This window comes from Podarcis liolepis (assembly GCF_965112155.1).
Source record: "Podarcis liolepis genome assembly, chromosome: 1".
NCBI classification, from domain to species: domain Eukaryota; kingdom Metazoa; phylum Chordata; class Lepidosauria; order Squamata; family Lacertidae; genus Podarcis; species Podarcis liolepis.
The window spans coordinates 42,959,714-42,982,113 of record NC_139554.1 but is presented as its reverse complement, the minus strand read 5'-3'; the positions used below and the strand labels follow the sequence as shown (position 1 = coordinate 42,982,113).

General features: G+C 44.1%; 1 protein-coding gene and 1 long non-coding RNA gene across 7 annotated transcripts; one reads left to right on the top strand and one right to left on the bottom strand.

Annotated features, from left to right (window-relative positions):
- Positions 1 to 498: 498 nt before the first annotated feature.
- Positions 499 to 22,353, bottom strand: ZFYVE19 (zinc finger FYVE-type containing 19). Of its 6 annotated transcripts, none has more exons than XM_083509285.1 (12): positions 21,923 to 22,353; positions 20,804 to 20,947; positions 19,225 to 19,346; positions 18,285 to 18,338; positions 16,057 to 16,217; positions 14,672 to 14,817; positions 12,228 to 12,342; positions 8,262 to 8,468; positions 5,998 to 6,077; positions 4,737 to 4,844; positions 2,544 to 2,686; positions 499 to 918 (listed from the first exon to the last, which is right to left on the bottom strand). In XM_083509285.1, exons 2-12 carry the CDS (start codon positions 20,858 to 20,860, stop codon positions 846 to 848), a joined length of 1,266 nt encoding a protein of 421 aa, XP_083365411.1. In that variant the 5' UTR covers positions 20,861 to 20,947; positions 21,923 to 22,353; the 3' UTR covers positions 499 to 845. The 6 variants fall into 6 exon arrangements, with proteins under 6 accessions (XP_083365411.1, XP_083365409.1, XP_083365413.1 ...); XM_083509283.1 differs by having other exon boundaries at positions 22,236 to 22,352; XM_083509287.1 differs by having other exon boundaries at positions 8,262 to 8,465; positions 22,236 to 22,352.
- Positions 8,476 to 21,146, top strand: LOC310710567. Its single transcript, XR_014528129.1, has 3 exons — positions 8,476 to 10,868; positions 17,413 to 17,493; positions 20,955 to 21,146. It is a non-coding gene; the product is annotated as an uncharacterized lncRNA (long non-coding RNA).
- Positions 22,354 to 22,400: the final 47 nt, after the last annotated feature.

Genomic DNA, 22,400 nt, shown 5'->3' with positions numbered 1-22,400 from the left:
GAACTGAGAAACGGGGTTCCATTTCTAGAATCTGCTGTTGTGCATTTCAAGGGACTTTGGTGCAACGCCAATACATGTCCGTTTAGCACACTCAGGTTGACTTACTAAAAGCATTCACCTCCTAATGGTTTTGGAATTCGCTATTGTGAAGCGAGAACAGAAAGGATGCTATTCTGAAAATTTAGTAATTAAAAACAAGACATATGAAACCTAAATCTAGTTCCTTTTGTAAGGGGGAAAACTGACCAAAGAGAATGGAAATATAGGAATTGAATGTTTTTTCTGATTTCAGAGGAAAGGCCTTGGTTATGATCCAAGCCTACTTGGAATTTACTATAAAACTGGTTCCATTTTTTGTGAAGAACTTTGCAGTTGAGGCAACACTACTGCTTGCATTAAGGACGGTGTAGTTTTAAGAGACCTTGAGATGAGTTCTCAGATTGTAGAATGCAACAGTAGACATCTGCGGGGGGGGGGGGGAGAAAAATCACCACAAACTTCTCTTCATATAATTTATTATCTTTGCAATATTTCCTATGAACATCTCATCCAGGTCAATGGCAAATCTCTGCAAAATAACCCACCTTTTCAAGCATGCCAGTCTTCATTCTCACTGAATTAACAGCTTACTCACATGGCAAACCACCTTCAGCGTACTACGAGCTCCACAGTGGCTGCCTTGATTTTGCCAGGCACAACCATTTGCCCTCCAAGCTTCTCAGTGACACAGAGCTGCCTTTCAGAGTCTGCCAGCTTTTGCTGAAATAGCAAACCTTTGTGGACATCTTCTCTTTTATCCCCTTCCATTTCACCTTCCTCCCCTTTTCTTCTCACGCTCCATAGGCTCATTTTTGCTTTCGAGGACGACAATAGCTCGACGTTCGGTGCTCCCTCCGATCAAATTCATCATGGCTTTCCCTGAAAACCAAAACAGGAAGTGCAGGCAGTGTGTACTAAGAGTCTACTGTCATGCCAACCAGAATATCCTGCAGAAGTGATGGCGACTCTCACTCATTCATGGAGGTAAGAGGAGATCACAAGCCCTCCAGTGATCTGAGGCACAAGGTTTTACAGGCATAGTCAGAAGTCTATGAATTACTAGTATGAAAATTTAGGTTCCTGGGCACGGCTGGCAAACAGGAGGCCTCCAGCTGTTCCTTCAGATCCAACTCTGAAGCTGCACTACAGTGGCAATCTGTAGGATTGTGAGCCACAGAAAGGAGCAGAGAAGGGCCCAATCCACTGACAGGATCATCTTGCACAAGCTCAATGGAAGGGAATAGAACTATGTGGGTACACATCACTGTCATCACGTGCAAATAAATTACTCTATTTTATGTAGGTGCTCACACACTGTGGAGTGTTTTAAGTTTCGGCACCATAGTCTGAATGACAAATTTCTCCCTCCCTGCCCTACAAGAAGAGAACTGCAGAGAGCCAGTGGGGTATATAATAAGCCAAGTGATGGACTTGAACTTTGGGACAAACTACATGTTCACTTAGGTACGCAGCATAGAGCTACCTATTTCCCCTTAAATAATTGCAGGCATGAGAGTTCCCGGTTCTTAATGTAAATGCAGCTCATAGAGAGGGGAAGCTTCTCTCTTCACTCTCTCACTTTGATTGGAATGGAGATTCCTTCCCTTCCCCAAATGCAGCTAGAAAAATAAGTTCCCACTGATACCAATGAGGACTTTTTATCTAAGGCTCTCAGCAGCACAGAGGGCTTGATCTCCATTCCAGCTGTGGGATGTGACTATGAAGAGAACTTCTCCCCAGGCTCTGCTTTTGCAGTAAGAACCAGGCTTCCCCCAAGCCTGTAACTATTTAAGAAAAGGCAATATACACAAACTCATGCGACCACTTTAGACAGCCATGGCTCCCCACTCAAAGAAATCCTGTAGTGCTGAGAGTTGTTAGGAGACCCCTGTTTCCCTCATGGAGCTACGGTTCCAAGTGGTTTACCCATCAATCCCTCTTCCCAAGGAACTGTAGGAATTGTATCTCTGTGAGGGAACAGCGGGGTCTCTTAACAACTCTCAGCACCCTTCGCAAACTACAGCTTCTCTGGGGTAAGCCATGTTTAAAGTGGCAACATAGTGTTTTAAATAGACAGTGTGAATGTGGTCATGGTCTGGGCCTGAGAAAAGCTGCCTTTAGGCCCAACACCAGTTGTGTGGTCGTTGCAGGAGGCACTGCTGCTGAGGCAAGCGTAGATTTTCCACCAATTTCCCTCTCTGAAAACAGTCCTCAACTCCTGTCCCAGATGATTCCTCCATGCTTTTTAGGGAGAGCAGGAAGTTGCAGCAGGATATAGGAAGTGGGACAGTCCCCTCCCCTTAGGCCCAAGTCATGGGGATTGCATGTTAAGTGCTAACTACTTTCTGCCGTGGGGCCCTTGCAACTCAGGTGCTTTGTTTCAGCCTTTTTGGCACACAGTTCTTCCTGCACACTCTAAAAAAACATGCAGCACATGATCACGCTGCACAAGCTGCATGGAATGCTGGGATTTCCACCCTCCGCCCCGAGGTTCTTGCCATTACCGGAAGCATCGCTGGCAGTAGAGGTCGTCATCACAGGCGTGGCAGCGCAGGGCAGCATCCTCGTTGCAGATGCAGCACCAGGGCAGCTCTTCCTCATCACTGTCCGGTAAGACGAGAGGTTTAGCAACCGCTGGAGCTTTTCCCTAAAGGGAAAGGGTAATATGCATAGATGTTGCAACAGAAACTCCAAGAGTACCTTCTGGTGTGAATGGGGAGCTGCGTGACATTGCCTTCACTGTTTGCATTCTGCAAAATTCCTCCCACTACAACTTTGCACCAATTACAAACCCAAACCCACTTATCTAAATCAGTGCAATATTTCTACTTATATCATGTAATGTTCTCATTTCAATTTTTTTAAAATTCCAGTTTTTTTAAATTAAAAACAAACACACACCTTGCCTATGCGTTATTTGTTTTTGGGGAGGTCAGGAAGCCACATGAGTGTAAGAGGAAAGATGTGATTGGCAGTCAGAGCACATAGAAGGGATGCTGTAGTTGTTTCCTGAATCGCAGAACCCATACTCAGCCATGGACTGCATGACCACCAAGGTCCTAAGACTGGAGGCCAGCAGGTAAGAAACTGAACTAGACAGGGCGCAGGACTCTGTTCCCTGAAGATCACAGCATTTTAAATATATGCTATGCACACACCTACATATATACACATTCTTTTTTGGGAGATTTGAGATAACCACTGTGTTATTAATATGAACCATCAATTTCCTGCTTCAGGCCTCATCTTACTTGAGACAGTCCTTCTTTCATTCTAGGCCTACATTCCCTCCTCCTCACCACCATGTGCAATACGATGCTCATGGTGTTACCCCATGTTACAGGGCTGTTTTAAGGAAAATACTGGGAATATACATGAAGTGTTTGAGACACCTGAAATGTCTGCATAAATGCCAAGTATTAATATCTTACAGCCACAAGGACAAGAAACTCATAAAATAAAAGAACTCTGCTGCAGGCCCTAGAATACACTTCTAACCCTGCACAATATTGGGCACCTGAAGACAATGCAGAACAGCCCAAGCAATAAAGGAACAACCGCTTTTGCTTGGTACAGGAAGGGCCCATCTGAAGCGATGAGGCCTTGACGTGAGTTTTGTAAAGTCACAGAGGAAGCATGTGGAAGAACTGTTTGTTATTTCCCACATCAGCACCAGTCACGCTTGATTGCTATTTACTTTAAAGTGCACACACAACTTCGGGCATCTCTTCTTGCTCACATAGACATCAAAACCTATTGTTCTAGAAGAGGACACCTATCAATTTTGCCTACAGCTGGAGGGCTTTGAATTGTTTGCCATAACACAGAACTAGGACACAGAGTGTGGCTCAGAATTAGCTGGCCTTCGAGGAGTCATTTTGTCTTTTGCTTCTCAGCTTGACCATTCGGCCCATGGGCATTTTGTTGTTGTCTCTGTTTAGGTGCTATTTAGCACGATGGGATGCCACCTAAACTAAAAAGGGCCTTGCTGGGATCAGCCTGACACTGCACTGAGCAGTGCTTTTTTCTGGGGGTACACATACCCCTAAACATTTTGTGAATCTTTGTACTTTTGTCCATTTACTGTATTTATTTTTCCTGATTTGAACTATAAAACACTGATTTTCTTGAGTCAAAATGAGAGCTCCCCTAAACATTTTTTAAGAAAAAAAGCACTGCCCCTAAACATGTATTTTTGTCCATTTACTGTATTTATTTTTCTCGATTTGAACTACAAAATGGTGATTTTCTTGACAAAAAATGAGAGTACCCCTAAACATTTTTTTAGAAAAAAAGCACTGCCCCTAAACATGTATTTTTGTCCATTTACTGTATTTATTTTTCTCGATTTGAACTACAAAATGGTGATTTTCTTGACAAAAAATGAGAGTACCCCTAAACATTTTTTTAGAAAAAAAGCACTGCCCCTAAACATGTATTTTTGTCCATTTACTGTATTTATTTTTCTCGATTTGAACTACAAAATGGTGATTTTCTTGACAAAAAATGAGAGTACCCCTAAACATTTTTTTAGAAAAAAAGCACTGCCCCTAAACATGTATTTTTGTCCATTTACTGTATTTATTTTTCTCGATTTGAACTACAAAATGGTGATTTTCTTGACAAAAAATGAGAGTACCCCTAAACATTTTTTTACAAAAAAAAGCACTGCACATAGGATTGAATTGGCTGCTTACTTGCTCGGGTTTCCTGGCTGGTTTCTGTTGGGCGGTCGCTGGTTGGGTGGATCGATCTGGAGAAATATTGAAGCCGCTTGCTTCATCCAGAGCCGCCTCCTCAGTAAGCTGATGGCAGAAACAACAGCAGATGAAACAAAAGACTTTTCTTCACACAAACCTTCCTCTCAGAAGCGTCTTTCTTCTACTACTTCCTTAATCTTTGGTTTAGTAAACAAACATGCAGCCACCAGATTAACTATTGGGCAGGAAAGAAAGCAGCTTTACAAAGGGCATTTATGACCAAAAATCTAGTCATTAAATACTCAGTGAGCACCTGGGTTCAAATTCCTACTCAGCTAATTAATATCTCTAACCTACCTCACAGGTTGTTGTGGGTAGCTCCTCTGGCTAGAAATTATGTAACAAAATCAATAATATGGATGCTCTTCCCTTCAGATATTTGCATGGCTTGTCTTTCTGCCTCTCAAAACCCTTTTCAAAAGTCTCAAGCATGACAGCTTTGATTTTTATTATTTTTCTTACATCTATCTTCGTTTCCTCATTCTTTCATTGCTTTCACTGAATAGCAAATATTTGTTCATCTTACTACGTACTTCCTATTTCCCTCCCCTTGTTTCTCTGATATTGTGAGCCTGCAGGAAGAGCCCACTGATTACAGAATGCTTAAACATGCATCCAATTGCTGAACTGCTGCCATTGTGAGTTTTAGATGGTATTGCTTTTTATGATGCTGTAAGCTGCCTTGGATGGGCTATACCCCAAAAGGCAACCTATAAATGAGTTTACAGATAAATAAAATTGTACTACACAACTCCTACAGTTAATTGACTACAGTGGCTGTTGTACACATATTTTAATGGGAGTAAGTTTCATTTTAACTCTAAGCTGACGCGCACAGGAACTGCATTACACGATTTCTTTAATCGAGTGAAAGGCTTATTGACTACCGTATTTTTTGCACCATAACACTCACTTTTTTCCTCCTAAAAAGTAAGGGGAAATGTCTGTGCGTGTTATGGAGGGAATGCCTACGGGTGGCATGCCTACGGATTTTCCTCCTCTAAAAACTACGTGCGCGTTATGGTCAGGTGCGTGTTATAGAGCGAAAAATACGGTAATTTGGGAAAACCATTAGGAGCACACTCTGAGGATGGATTTACAGCAAAGATAAGCTGGGCATAGCAGAAATCTTGTCTTTGCAGCAAGGCAAAAACAAGAGGCTTAACAAATGCAAAACTCAATTCCAGTTACTATGGACCTGTTTCAAAACTCTCTGAATGGCTTCTTCTTCTTCTATTTCTTCATCACTATTGGGGAATCTGTAGTCATCCAAAGTCACTGCAAGAGAAAGAAGAGGAAACTGAGAAGCTAAAGATGCAATTCATCAAGACGGCCCATCATCATCTTATGTTTCTTGCCCTCCTTTGCAGATTTGCCCTTCTTATGGGAAGATGGGTTTTTATTTTGGGTCGCATTCTTTAGTGTATTTCTAGTCCCTGTAAAGCTGGAGAGAGAATAAAGGACCACGTGATAGCATGTACCACTAATACACCCCTGACGGGTGTATTCTTAGAAGAATAAAGGCTGTTCCCTGGTCACTTCCATTCCATCATCAGATGGCACAGTATACCTGAAGGAGCGTCTCCACCCCCATTGTTCTGCCCGGACGCTGAGATCCAGTGCCGAGGGCCTTCTGGCAGTTCCCTCACTGCGAGAAGCGAAGCTACAGGGAACCAGGCAGAGGGCCTTCTTGGTAGTGCCACCCGCCCTGTGGAACACCCTCCCATCAGATGTCAAAGCGATAAACAACTACTTGACATTCAGAAGACATCTGAAGGCAGCCCTGTTGAGGGAAGTTTTCAGTGTGTGACATTTTAATGTATTTTTAATCTTTGTTGGAAGCTGCCCAGAGTGGCTGGGGAAACCCAGCCAGATGGGCGGGGTACAAATAAATTATTATTATTATTATTATTATTATTATTATTATTATTATTATTATTATTATTATTATTATTATTATTTTGCTGCCTTTGGGCTCAAGGAAGCTAGCAATCCGCCCTCTTCCTTTTGTGGCCTTGTTTCTCTAGCAGCCAGTCCTTCCTTCTTGTTCAGCCCAGGCTCTCTAGGCTGATCATTCTTTATGGTAGAGTCCCAGGAGAAACATGTTACTTTTGGTTCTAGTCAGTAGGATTTCTAAAGACATCCAGGATCCTCCTTCTCCCATCATCAGTGTAGGCAAGGCTAACTCTAGCTATGGCAAATGGAGCTGCTAATGGATGAGAGGTCACTTTGACAGCAGCTTTGTTTGCAGGATTAGCAGCGGATACTTTTTAGGTGGAAAAGTTCCACACACTCACTCTTGCATATCAAGGTTATATCAAAGGCAAAAGATTAGGCCAAGGTATTGTCTTTCCTTCAGTTAGTTGGGAACCCTAGCAGTCAATGTGAGAATGCAGTTATTGATTACAGAGGGAGCATGAAGCTACTGTGCAGCTGACCCAGTTGCACAGGCTGCAATATTTTCTAACACTTGGGATTACTTGAAGGAATAGTATGTATATTTTATTTTATTATATTATAATAATGTTCTGCAAAGGTATTTGTCTGTTTGATACACATCTGGACACCTCTTAAGGTATCATAAATCACATTTTGAATGCGGGTTCCTGAGATCAAGGAGCAGGTTTTTAATCTATGGTTTGGGGAAAATGGAAGACCAAACCTTTCAAAATGGCACTGATATTTTTGTTTCTTCAAATTCCTGAGCAATGCTAGGCACCCAGGGGTGAAGAAATATGAGAGAAGACCAGGCCCCTGGCAAATGCCCAAGGCTGGAGAAAACACAGCTACAGTAAGTACTGAATTTTGCTACAGGCCTGTCTATACGCAAATCAGGCTTTGTTCAAACAGTTTCGCTTGTGAAAGAAACTAAGGGTTTCTGTTACAAGTTAGCTTCGAGCTATCCACCGATACCAATTACTTGTTCCTTAAAAAACCAGAATCACAGCACTAGGAAACAGTCATATTTTTCGACAATTGTTTGTCAGGCATATTCCCACTAGCCAACAAAGAAAATGTAAGGACGTAAGAAGGGTCTGCTGGTTCAGGCCAGGGGCTCATCTAGGCCACATCCTGTTCTAACAGTGGCCAACCAAATACAGTCAAACCTCGGTTCTTGAACAGCTCCGTTTTTGAACGTTTTGGCTCCTGAATGCTGAAAACCTAGAAGTAAATGTTCCGGTTTTCAAACATTTTTCATAAATTAAACATCCGACATGGCTTCCGCTTGAGTGAAAGCTCTTGCAACCAATCAGAAGCTAAGCCTCGGTTGTCAAACGTTTCTGAAGTCAAACGGTCTTTCGGAACGGATTACATTTGACAACCGAAATTTGACTGTATTCCACGGAGAAGCCTGCAGGCAGGACCCAAGAGCACTGGCACTGTCTCCTCCTGTTGAGAACGACTCCTCTTAAGGAAACAGAGTGCCTGTTTTTCTGCTTCCTTTAATATCCCATTACACACCTTTCTCAGGATCTTGGCCTTTTAGTGCGGCCAGTCGCTTGGCTACTTCTAGAATCTTCTCCTGCCTGGTGTTGTCTTCCCTCAGCTCAGTCGCCGCCGATGCCAGCAATCTATTCTTCTCCTCCTCCAACTGTTTGGGATCCATATCATCAATGCCGCCAATGCTGTCGGCTCGATTTAAGTCATTTAAAGTTTGGGTCCTAACTTCTGGAAAAGCAGAGACTTAGGGTTAATTCAGAAATATATGACCATTGCATGATGACTGCAACCTTAAATGATGCACGCAGCACAAACCTCCCAGACCAAATGCGGCAGACAGAACATCTATTATCTGGCTCCCACATCACCATAAAAACAATGCTATTTCAGTCTGCAATGTCTATCGCCCCATGAAAAGGATTGTGCTTACAGCAAGAACAAATAAGAACCAGCAGCCAGCAAATAAAACACATCCAATCGGTAAAGGCAAAGGTAAAGGACCCCTAGACGGTTAAGTCCAGTCAAAGGCGACTATGGGGTTGCGGCACTCATCTTGCTTTCAGGCTGAGGGAGCCAGCATTTGTCCACAGACAGCTTTCTGGGGCATGTGGCCAGCATGACTAAACCGCTTCTGGTGTAAAGGAACTTCTGGTGTGATGGAAACAAAACCGCATGGAAATGCCGTTTACCTTCCCACTGCAGCAGTACTTATTTATCTACTTGCACTGGCATGTTATCGAACTGCTAGGTTGGCAGGAGATGGGACAGAGCAATGGGAGCTCACTCCGTCGTGCGGATTCGAACTGCTGACATTCTGACCAGCAGGCCCAAGAGGCTCAGTGGTTTAGACCACAGCGCCACCCCATTCCTCCATCTAATCGGTAGCAGCCGGTGAGGCTGCATTCCCAGTGTCAAGCACCACTGATGCGTTACCAAGCTGGGGGATGGGGAGGAGCAAGGCGGCAGGGAGTTTGGTGTACTGCAGGCAAAGCGCTGGAGCCAACACGATACTCCTGCTGCTGTGCCTACCCTGCAGTAAGCTCTCTGCCGCCTTGCCTTCCCTCTCAGTAGTCAGTCGCGATGTGTGGCATCAAGAAGCCAGGTCAACAATACAGCATTGTCCCACTGGGCACTGCTGCATCAATCCCAATAAAATAACTAAGACCCCATAAATCATTGAAGCTAGAAGGGTATTGCAGATTCAACAACCCCATGCAATTCTGTTTACGAGAACATGACGGAAAACGATTAAAGCCTTTGGGGGCTTTAGAAGGCCTGATATGATGGGGCTGATCTTCCTGGAAATGCAGCTAAATGGAGATATAACACTGAAGGATATACTTTCATGCCAGTAGTGTGTGATGTTCAAAGCGAATTTTCATGGTAAGTTTCTGTGCCCAGGAAAACTGTGGCCTGATGCAGTGGAATAGTTCTGCTAGTTTGCAGCAGGACCCAGCTGTGGATAGTGCGGTTGGCTGGCACCTGCAACATCAAAAAAGCTCTGCTCCCTCCCAGAATAGTTTTGCACTAATTTTTCAAAATGCTTTTGATTAATTAGTAACACTGGTCGATCTTGACTTGGGTTACATTCTGGGGGTTCATGTGCAAAGGCCAAATCATGCAAAGTCAAAACAACCGCTGGAACTCCCCCAGCTGCTTGAGATCTTGCAAGGCCCTACAAGATCTCATGAGAGCCTCTAAAGCCTGAAAAGCAAGGATCTTCCATCACCTTTCTATTTATTCGTACATTTGCAATTGCTAAGTAAAATAAGTGTAAATTTACATGTGGCACTTTTAAAAAATAATAACAAAAAAACCAAAACCATAAAAGAGGAAAAGCCCTCCTGAAGCACAAAGAGAGGGTGGGGTGAGGCTGGAAGATGATGCAGATTTTGAATTTCTGGTATGTGAATCTGTTCTGCAAATTGCCAGGCCAGGTTCACATTGCAGGGCGTGAATAATTATTCTCCCCACCTAGTGAAAATTAACAGCAAATAACCCGCTACCATTTCTCTTTAAATGTTAGGTTTGCCTTCAGCCTAGGACTCGCCTAGGGAGGTCTGCTCTCAGGGAACCTCCCATGGTCCAAATGCCAGCAGAGGGTTGGGCCAGAGGCAGACATGGGCCGAACAATCGATGTGACTTTCACCTTTGCGCAGCAGGCACATTCTAGCCCCACAAAAACCAGAGGTTTCTGCACCTCCCACCTACTCTCCCTTCCAGACAAGTAGAAGACATCATCACAGTTTAAGGACAGGAAGAACAACAACACTGAAGAATAGGAGCAGGCAGCATGGCGCCCTCTGGACAGTAGTGTCACTGCTGCTTTCTAGGTCGGTCTGGGGGTTGAGCAGGGTGACATCACAGTTGTGTGGATGCACCAGGGGAGTCAATCCTGCATTCCCACTAGTGTGTGCCTGCTAGAACCCTATCCCTGCTGCCACCATTCTGCAGAGGACACTGGTGTCAGAGAGGCAGCTCAAGAGCACCAACCCAACATGCTGGCCCTTCCTGCTCCATGAGAGTCCTGGGGGCCGGATAGAGAAGGCTGGAGGGCCACATTCAGCCCCTGGGATTGAGGGTCCCCACACCTGCTATATACATAGGAGGAGGGGAGTCAAATTTCTGGTGGGTATGATAAAAAGTAAGACCTCCCTGTATACTTTTAAATTTGGAGGGGGGGGGAAGAGATGCATCTTTGTAGGAGTTATTTATGAAAGAGGGGTTTGATGCTATTGACTGTGATATCCTCCAGGATTTCCTCTGAGGGTTAGAGGCGCACTTCTGCACTATCAACTAGGTCAATTTCGGAAAGCAAACTTGGTCCCCTAACAGTTATGCTGTTAGGGCACTATTTTCTCCCCAATCCTATTTAATGCCTAAATGAAGCCATTGGGAGTAGTCATTAGGAGATCTGCAACACAATGCTTTCAGTAAGCTGAAGATACTCAGCTTTCTTGCTCTATAACATCTGAATCAGGAGTGGTCTCTTTCAGGGGCATATTTAAGTTTTGTTTTATTATTGTCCACTGATCATCTCCTGGTCTTGTACTGAAATTTTAACTATTATTGCTACTGCATATTTTATGTTTATTTTTGGTTTTCTGTACCCCACTCTTGATATTTTATAATGAGTAGCTTATAATTTTTTTTGAAATAAATACAGTGGAACCTTGGTTCCCAAACGGCTTAGTTTCTGAACAAATCGGCTCCTGAACACCACGACCCCAGAGGTGTTCCGATTTGCAAATGTTTTTCAGAAGCCGAACGTCCAATGCAGCTTCTGCTTAAGTGCAGGAAGCTCCTGCAGCCAATCGGAAGCCGTGCCTTGGTTTCCAAACAGTTTCGGAAGTCGAATGGACTCCTGGAATGGATTAAGTTCGAGCGCCAAGATACCACTGTAAAAATGAATAAAAATATGTCGACCAAAGAATGACACTGCACACCATGACTCTGATCAAAGTACTCATACTGCTCTCGAACTATAACTAAAGAGATCATAGCAAACAAAGATGTATACAGTGGTACCTCGGGTTAAGTTCTTAATTCGTTCAGGAGGTCCGTTCTTAAACTGAAACTGTTCTTAACCTGAAGCACCACTTTAGCTAATGGGGCCTCCCGCTGCCACCGCGCTGCCACCCCACGATTTCTGTTCTCATCCTGAAACAAAGTTCTTAACCTGAGGTACTATTTCTGGGTTAGCGGAGTCTATAACCTGAAGCGTATGTAACCTGAGGTACCACTGTATATGGAAACAATTCAAAGAACCTTGTTTTCATTTATATACCGTACATTATTTAACAAGGGCCTGCAGCAAGGAGTAAATGTTGGGTGATGTGCTTGAGGGAGTGAATATACTGTAATGGATATACTGATCTAGAGCAGTGGTGCCCTTTGAGGTCTTGAGGTGTACCTGCTTGTTCCTCCATTTTAAATCAACTTTGGGGGGTGAGGTGGGACTGAGTAGATTTAAAACAAGACAAGGACCTTGTGGCGTAACTCCTGAGCCACCGCTCTCATCAATGGCAACTTCCTCAGACATCTGCTTCAGCAGGTCATCTGACTGCTCGGTTTGCGTCCTGGCATTAGGGGCCTCGTGTACCTAACAAGAGAAAGAAAAACAGAAAGGGATTGCACAAGTTACATCGGAATTCCCAAACTTTCAAGTTCACTGACCACTGGATGAGTTCAGAAATTCTTAGGAATGCAATGGAAATAAAGGGGTGGCCTTGGGAAGCAGCTAAGCAGAGCCCTGAAGAAAAGTGGGGCTTTTTAAAGACTCACTGAAGTTTCCCAAAGGCAGCTTGCTTTTATATATTTGGTTAAAAAGTGTTATCATTAGTCTTTTAACACTGTAAAAAAATAATATTTTACAAGTGAAACCTCTGCACTTACATACTTTTTTTTTTTTGCAAAAGAACAGAAGAGCATGGTCTGAGAATCCTGTTGCAATGTGAAATCATCTTGTTAAATACAGAGGTTCCTCAATGGCAAGGGCATTCATTGGCTCTCTGAACATGCCCTTGCTCAATAGTTTGTAATTAAATTTATTTTTCACATTGTACCTTATAAATTCCTTTTCCACCCCAGGCCCTTTTGGACCCCCAGATCTTTATTCACCCCTGCACAGTCCCATCAACCCCTTTGAGAAAACCTAAGTTATACAGTCAATGGAAGGAGTCCAGAGGTTCAAAACTAAAAGAAAGAACAAGGGGCCCAGCCACAACAACTTCCCAAATGTCTCAAGGGGCCCAGGGACATTTCTATTCTTTCACACCAACCTAATATACCCAATCTTATTTTCAGGGGGCCAGACAACAGATATAGCCTGTCTCTGAGGCAAACGGCCTTGGACAGAGATAGCACAGGGAAAACCAACACCTGCTCTCTCTCAGCCTTAGAACACAGCTGAGAACTTGAAACACTAGTATGTACCAGAATGTCTCTGGTGGATTCTGTACTTCATAAAACTTCAAAACCCTATTAGTAAGAGAATGATAATAGGTAAAATGGTATAGGACCCTGGATAGTTAAGTCTAGTCAAAGGCGATTATAGGGTTACGGCGCGCATCTCGCTTTCAGGCCGAGGGAGCTGGTGTTTGTCCACAGACAGCTTTCTGGGCCATGTGGCCAGCGTGAGTAAACCGCTTCTGGCACAACAGAACACTGTGGCAGAAACCAGAGTGCATGGAAACACTGTTTACCTTCCGCCGCAGTGGTACCTATTTATCTACTTGCACTGGTGTGCTTTCAAACTGCTAGGAGCTGGGACAGAGCAATGGCAGCTCACCCCGTCGTGCGGATTCAAACTGCCGACCAAGAGGCTCAGTGGTTTAGACCAGTAGGCTTGGCCAAATTAATTTATCCACATAGCCTATCTCATAGTTATTACATTAGGTTGGTGTTAGACCACAGAGCCACCCATTGGGATGGCCTGGGAATCCGATTCAGAGGCTGAACTGGGGCAGGGCCTTGATTCTGAAGCACCTGCACCTGTGCCGGATCCTCAGGAGCAGGCACCAGATGAATCCATTCTGGCTCCGGAGGTGGTTGAGGACTCAGTGCCTACAGGTGAGTCTCCCCCTGGGTCCAGTAACCCTTCAGCCTCTCCTGAACTGCAGAGGCTCAGGGCAGAGAGGCGAAGGGAACTGGGTTCTCTCAGGAGGAGTGCTCGTCTTAAGGCCAGGAGAGGCGGGTCTCCTGGGGGCCGGGACCGCCCCTGGCCGCAGAGAAGATAAAGGCCAGTCAGCCCGGTCCCAGGTTGCGGGAACAACGTCATTGAAGAGCAGTTTCGGCCAGCATCCAGTCCTGTTCCCCCAGAGTTCCTGTCCTTGCCCGGTTTCTCGCTGTGGACCCCGCTTCGCCCGTGGAGGACTGTCTGCTGACCCTCAACTCAGGTCCTGGACCTCGCCCCACGGTAACCTCCCCCCTGGACCAGCACACCCATGTCCCTTGACAATATTCATGTGGCAGCTAGAAACAGAATCTGGAAAAGAATGGAACCTGCGGCCCTACAATTCCCAGCATCCCTATTCACTACCATGCTGTCTTGGGCTGATGGAAACTGTAGTTCAATAACATCTTGAGGGCCACCAGTTCCTTATCCCTTGGAAATTATATATAGTGGTACCTTGGTTTACGAACTTTATCCGTTCCAGAAGTCCATTCTTAAACCAAAGCGTTCTTAAACCAAGGCATGCTTTCCCATAGCATGGGACTCAAATTTACAAATGGAACACACTCAACAGGAAGCAAAACATGTTCTGCTTTCAAGGCAAAGTTCACAAACCAAAACACCTACTTCGGGGTTTGCAGCATTCTTAATCCAAGTTGTTCATAAACTAAGCTGTTCTTAAACCAAGGTACCACTGTGTGTGTGTATATATATAGATATATATATATAGAGAGAGAGAGAGATAAGGAAATCTTACTGGTTTTGGAGCTGGAGAGGGGATTGTTCTGCCCTGCAAGGCTGCCAGCCGGTTTTCCATTTCCTGGGCTGATGGAATGGGTCTTGCAGGGTCATCTTTCAGTGCTGCCAGCCTAGACTCTATCTCAGCCTGAGATGGAATGGACTCTGTTCAATTAAGAACAATCTTGTTTTACCAAGAGAGCCCAAGAGGCTTTTGTAACTTTCGTGCCTTGCATTAAAACAGATAGGCAAGTATTTCCCCACCCCCACCCCTGCTCCAGCCATCATATTGACTAGACCCAGAGGATACTGAGACCCACCTGTGATACTGGAATAAAACATTTCCCTTCTCCGCCCCCACCGCATCATTCTCTAGCCTGTGCACATTCAGTGCCCTGCAAACCCCAAATCCTGCTGTTTGAATAAAGCTTAAGTAACAGACAACAATTGATGCATTGTGTGCTATCTCTGCAGGCAGGACAAAGAGCTATTCAGGACACAGAAGCTCCACCTGCTGACCACTGGAGGGCCTTCCCATTCAGTCTGAGGTTTCCATCAGACATTGTTCACATATCAAGCAATGCTGCTTCAGAGACCTCAATCGCCAGAAACTAAACAATGAATAGAAGTTCCTTTCAACCGCCCACAAGAATATTTATAATGCCTACCAAATGTCAGATGCTTGCCTTGTGTAGCAATCCCAGGACACACTAATTATACACAGCCCTGCCTAAGTATCACACAGATGCGAGCTGAATTCAGACCATTGTTAGTCTCTAGTGCCTTCCCTTCAGCACCTTCAATTGGAAGGTATCTAAAGCAGCTTCCAGCAGCAGCACAACGGCCTGCAAAAGGAAGCGTCTAAGATGTATATGCACATAAACCCAGAGCATATGGCAATATATCGACTAACTGCGCAATTCCATAAGTACTGCCTGAAAAGTCAGTTCTATTTTTGCTCAAGACAAACCAAGAGCAAACCTAGGTTACAGCTCAGGTTACAGCTTGTCCAAAGCAAAACAAATCACAAGGCCAGGTTTGTACAACAAACCATGGCTTAGTTTGCAGCACTCCAGCAGGATCGGAGGAAGAGCAAAGTGGCTACAATTTCCTCTCCAGGAACTAGTGTGTTCACACTAAGCCATGGTTTAGCGTAGCATTATGTGCAAACTGGATCAGTGTGTGGCAGATCTATTGTGCAAATAAACAGTGAAGGTAACCTTGCCATTGTTGTTTTTTTCCACACTGCTGCAAGCACATGTTGGCTTTAAAGCTAAGGACAAGTCTTCCCCTCCATTTGCAAGGCTGGGAATTCATTTTTTAAGTTCTGTTTTATGTTGTGTCTAAAGCAGGCTTTCCAGGGGTGATGAGAGCAAATGACTCCAAAAAAAGTACACAGCTTACTGGGTTTAGTTTCCTTCTTGAGCCTCTCCAGTCTCTCTGCTAGAGCTCGATCCTCTTTTGATAGACCTTGATATGTGGAGCCTGCTTGGCTTTGGGACTTCAACAAACCCTTCTGGAGTCCCTGCGGCCGGTTCTGCTTGGCTTCAAGGGCTGCTACACGCCTGCAGAAAGAGCAACCAGGAGGAGTTACAGCAGGGTTTTGGTTTTTTTAAAGGGGAAATAATAATTTTAAAATCATATTCCATGTGCTTCTCTAGGGGTTTGTTCACACCCACCCACACCATTTGATCATTGGAGCATCAGCTGACCACTTGCATGCACAAAACAAACACTACAGATGGAATCACCCCACCAAGTAAAACACAGTCCTGTTTCCCAAGCCCATTCACATGTTCAGCCAGAGTCCTGAAATACTGAGCAATCAAGTACTGAGCAATCAAGAAGTACATAGGCATGAGTGAATCGGTCCTAAACAAGGGGTAATTTTAGATGAAGGTTATGCAGCGACTATGGAAAACTGCCTTCTCGCATCATATGAGTGGAAATCACAGCTACTCCAATAAGAAACAAGAACTACCATTTCAACAGCAAAGCAGTGCTAGATGAGGTTGAGGAAACAATTTTGACTCCCCCCCCCCCTTTACATTAGGGCTTCGAATCCTGACACAAACTAGGGAACGAGAACATTACAGGTGGCTGATTATTATTACCTAGAGCTAATGGTGACAGTTCAGAACAAAGACTTGGATCTGTAAAATGAGCACATGTATACACCCTTGTTTGCAACTTACACCAAGGATACGGAATAAAACCAGCTAGATTGTTATTTGCGTACCAGATCCAGGTGCTCTTGGGGGGAAACTGATTTTCTTTATCTATTTCACTTGGGGTTTAGGCTTGGTTTTGGCACAGAAATTGCTTTGGTCGCCCTGTATGATGACATCTGTCAGGACAGAGACAAGGACAGTGTCTCCCTGTTTGTGGAATGCCCTCCCCAGGGAGGTTTGGCTGGCGCCTTCATTATACACCTTCCGGCGCCAGGTGAAAACATTCCTCTTCAAGGCCTTTGGCTGATTAACATCTGATACCCGTTTAAATGTGTTGTGGGGGGGGGGGGAGTCATTAGATTGTTTTTGTTCTTGTTTTTATTACGTATTTGGTGTTTTATATCTTATATTTTTGTGTGGTAAACGGCCTCGGGACTTGTGGATGAAGGGCGGTATAAACCTTTTATTGATGATAATAAATTAACATCTGCATGAAACTACTGAATAGGATTATCTGGAGTTTTGCAGTACATTGTCAGCAATATGCTGATGACCTGATGACAGGTCTACTTCTCATTCACAGCGGCAGGTGTGGCAGTGGAAGAGCTGGACCAATGTCTTGCCTTGGTCACAAACTGGATGAAAGCCAATAAACTGAAGCTCAATGCAGGTAACACTAAGACACTGTTAGTGGGCTCTTCCATAAACTAAATGGATGGGAGGTTGCCTGCTTTTTATGGGGTTACACTTCCTCTAAAGGAGCAGGTACATAGCTTGGGGTATTTCTGGCTCCACAGCTCCCCCTTCTGGACAGGAATAGCCTAACTTCAGTCATCTATGCTCTAGTAACCTCTAGGTTAGATTTCTGCAATGCAGAGCGAGGCCTCTGAAGACGGTTCAAAAACTTCAGCTGGATGACCACTGGGGAAAGATGGTTTGAGCATATTGCACCATTCCTGACCCAACTGCACTGGCTGACAATTTTGGGGCCCAATTCAAAATGCTGTTTTTAACCTAAAAAGTCTTAAATGGCTCAGGACCGCGACACCTCAAGGTCCGCCTCTCCTCACATGAACCAATGTGGACCCTGTGGTCATAATCTTAGGCCCTTCTTCATGTGCCTCCCTCACTAGATGTCTAGAGGGTAGCAACACACAAACAGGTCTTTCCTGTGGTGGCTCCTTGCTTGCAAATGCTCTCCCCAGGGAGGCTCGTCTGGCGTCTTCATTACCTATATTTAGGCACCAGGCAAAAACATTTCTCTTTAACCAGGTCTTTGGCATCCTTTTAAATGCATTTGTGGGATGGGGTTATTGGTTTGTTTTTGCTCTCGTTTTTATTATGTATTTTGTGTTCTCACTTTGTCTTTTTATGCTGTGAACATCCTGTGATCTTCAGAGGAACAGCAGTATACAAATTTAATAGATAATAGATAGATAGATTAGATTAGATAGAACTCACTTTTTATAGTTCTCTGGTGGAGACCATTTAGCTGCATTTGACTGAGGTGAGCCGCTGTAAAGCAAAAGGAGAAATGTCACAATGGCAGAACATAAATCCCTTTTTTTTTTCTTTAAATATTTTTTTATTAGGAATTTCAACAAAACATTTTATCAAAAAAACATGTCATCCTTAATCCCCCCCTATTTTTCTCCCTCCCCTCCCCCCCCCAACTTCCCTCAGCTCCTCTCTCTGGTTTATCAACAAATGTTATTCTAGAACATAAATCCCTTCTTAATCATGGCAGGACATGCCCTCAGACAGAACCCCATCTTGCCTTGCTTTCGATCCTATGAGAAGTCCTGGGTATAACACCAATCTATTTCACCCTGTGCCTCAAAAGCAGGAGGGGAGATGGCAAGGCTGTTTGTTGATTGTGCCTCTTTAGCTTGCATTTGAAGAATTGCCTGACTGAAGGCACCCCCCCCCGCAACAATCTTCCATCAAAGTACACAGGAAACTAGACGCGAAGGAGAAAGGTCCCAGCCTAAACTTCAGCCTGACATGCCAGTTTTCTAACAAGTCTCAGCGATTTCATTAAGTCCACTCCAAGGGTGAGGAACCTCAGCCTCAGGGACAAAACGTAGCCCTCACTGGCCATGCTCCATTTCCTCCATGAATGCTTTTGCCTGGATAGAACATGTCCCTCAACTGGAATAATACAGCTAGCTTGCACAGATGGAGAGACAGGGAGGGATGTAGAAGTTTCTGGTTTTTGCATTGCTGGAACGTACGTACGTATGTATGTATGTATGTATATGGACCTCATTGTTGTGGGGAATGACCACCTAGCCTGTAGAAGTGCTGGAGTGGCAAGTCCCTGCAGGAAACGTCCTGTGTTGCCTTCATAAAAGGAAAGCACGAGAACCCCTCAATCAGAACCACAGCTCTAGTTTCTTACCTTGTTAATTCCCCATGGCATTGCTTGCAGACCTTCTGCTGAGTGTTTCCACAGTGGGGGACGACAGCACTGAATCCCAGGCAGCCTGAGCAAAACGCTCGCCCGCATTTCTTGCATCCACACTGAGAGAGGAAGGGAAGAGGAAAAGGAAGGAAGTGCTCTTAACACCCAGCTGCAAATGATTCCAAGAAGTCTGAATGACTCTTTCTTGGAAAGGGTTCACAAAGGGGATGCTTCCACATCAAAACATTACAGCCTTCTTCGATCATTTTCTACCTTTTGAAAGCAAAAGAATTTATGTGAATGCAGAAAGCGTTTGCTAACAGTATTTCAGTATTTCAAACCGGACACATGGTTTAGTGATATTTGTTTTAAATGTTTTCCTGCTTTTATCTTTTATTTTAATGATGGGTTTGTCCATATTTGTTTTTAACTGTTTGTAAATTTTAGTTATGCTTTATGACTAAACATTATGCTTTATGACTGAACCTGGGTTGTTGTTTTTGCTTATACTTTTTCTAAATAAATAAATAGCATAACATAAATACTTCCCATAAAACACATTAAATGAACCTTTGTTTACTAAATCTGTACTCGAAGATATCAATCTTAATTTCAGCCATTCCACACATTATGTAGCTGCAGACCTTTGCCACCAAACTCAATGGCCAAAAGAAAATCCTGGGTCTTTGGTGAATGTTCTTTTTATACATACAAGATTCCAAACGTAAGCTTGTTTCACCCACACCTTACATTTTTAAGTGCACACTACACAGAGCATGCCTACTCATTCAGAAATTTCCCAGAGTCACGCTTACTCCCATGTAACTGTACACAGTTTTGCACCCTTACAGATATTGGATATTTGTTTTATTTTATATATTTATATTCCGTTTAATGCAAGAATAGTCTCTAAGTGGTATACAAAATATTTTATTACTGTATATATTTAAACAATGAAATTAAAGTAAAACAATACAATACTGTATTGAAAAGATGTATAAAAAGCATAATGTATTAATCAGTCCTAATTCTTACCTTGCAAAGCCAACATAGAAATAACATTTTCACCCCTTCACACCACACCCCAAACTTCTGAGGGTGGAGGAACTAGCAAGAGAGCCCCCTCTGCCTATCTTAGCACCTATACACTTTACAGCTGTACAAAACAGAAAATTGGGACAAAAGAAAGTGATTTGCTTAAGACCTACCTCATCCAGTAAATTAATGACAGGAGACAATTAAGCAACTGACACATCAGTAAAATACCGTATTTTTTGCTCTATAACACGCACCCGACCATAACATGCACGTAGTTTTTAGAGGAGGAAAATCCGTAGGCATGCCACCCGTAGGCATTCCCTCCATAACACGCACAGACATTTCCCCTTACTTTCTAGGAGGAAAAAAGTGAGTGTTATGGTGCAAAAAATACGGTAACTAAAATTTGAGCAAGTGCACCTGTCACAAACGATTGAAAGCCTGAGTTCCAATGGAACATTTTGGAATAATAATTCCACGTTCTACTCTTCAAGCTCTCCTTTCTCAAAACAAAGACCATTAGTGGAGAAAACCATACCTGTTTCTTGAAGACAGTAAACTTCGATGCACAGCCATAACATCTGCTATCCATCATGTCAGGTGAGGTGGCACACTCAGTCTTCAAAAATGTACAAATGGAGACACATGATTCTATTCTGTCTGCTACCTCAACTTTCTTCCTCTTTCAGAGAGAGACCAGACAATAAGAGAGACGGTACAGTTATGGAATGTTAGCAATGGACCACTGAAAACATGCCATACTATGGAACCTGAGGTTCATGCAGTCTGAAGAAAATGTGAGGATCTGGTCCTTACTTAACCTTAACAGCAATGGTTGCCACTGAAATGTTCTTAAATCACTAAATCAAAGGAAAGGAAAACAGACACTACACTTCTTCTATAAATATCCTTTCTGAGGTGACCATCCTGGTGACCCCTCCAAATTTAAAGGAGAAAATCATTGGGTCCTCTAGACGGCAGAATTCTAGATTTCAGCACTATCAGTTTCAGATGAAAGCAGTGCCATCAAAGTCTGTGTGTAATGGGTGGCCCACCTCATGAGTTCCCATTCTCATAATCACAGATGGCAAACACAACCATCTACAATGCACCATACAAAGGTGGCTGGCAATGCACATTTTTTAAGAGGAGTGACTCATCACTTTTGCAGGCTGCTAGCACATTACCCACCACCTAAAGGTAGCATCGTACAGGCAACCTTTAAAAATAAGAAGAGGTTACACTTTCCTGCCATACTCCAAGGCTTTTAGAGAGGACCACAGAACAGCTATAGATCCACTTATTTCCGCAATACTGTACTGTATGTACTACTGTGAAACGCAGATGCGGCTGGGCTGACACATGGACAAGCGAACATCCGGAGAGATTTCCCACCTGGTACTCATTTCGCAACAGCAAAACATTTCAGTCTTTTTTGAAGACCAAGAATGCCAGCCCCCACCTTATTCATGGCACCAACATTTATGTATGTATGCATGTATGTATGTATGTATTAAATAACCCACACATTTTAGTTATCTCTCCTTCTGTCTTCCTCCGCCTTCTCCCCCCCCTTCCTCTCACTCCCTCGTTAAAATAAAAAAGGCAAAAAATGGGAAATGAAAACGATGATGGAGAAAGCTCTGGAGCAACCCACCTTAGGCTGACCCGGGGCGTCATCCAGCCGATTCACACGACCCAGCAGTCGAAGGCAAATGCTCTACCAGCGCGGAACTCGACGGCCGCTTTACCATAGAAGAGCAAAACAACAACCCGCCAGTCACACACCTCGGTCCCAAATCTGGAAATCCAACACCCAGCTGCACAACACGACACAGCCTCTGGGCGCCGGGAGGGCGAGGAGGCTGGAAGCGAAGCGAGGCAGAAGACGCCTCCGCCTCCCAGCCAGACAACCACGAGCAGAACCTCACTAATGGCAACGTCCACTGGCCCGGCTCGGTAATACTCACTATAGTGCAAGAAACGCGCGGTGCGGCGAGAGTCCCACTCCCATCACCCGGGACAGATCTTCTCCGGCAAGACAGGAAGGGGAAGAACTACATTTCCCAAGAGCCCACGGGGCCTCCCCGCCCCCACTTTCCCTTGCGCGGTGTCTCCTGGGAGCTCCAGTCTTT

Excerpts from the sequence above, each read along its gene's own strand:
- ZFYVE19 (XM_083509285.1), bottom strand. The coding sequence starts at position 20,860 with ATGATGGATAGCAGATGTTATGGCTGTGCATCGAAGTTTACTGTCTTC. Across the intron at positions 19,347-20,803 it reads TTACTGTCTTCAAGAAACAG|TGTGGATGCAAGAAATGCGG; the intron begins GTATGGTTTTCT and ends TTCCTCTCTCAG. Across the intron at positions 18,339-19,224 it reads TGCCATGGGGAATTAACAAG|CGGCTCACCTCAGTCAAATG; the intron begins GTAAGAAACTAG and ends TTTGCTTTACAG.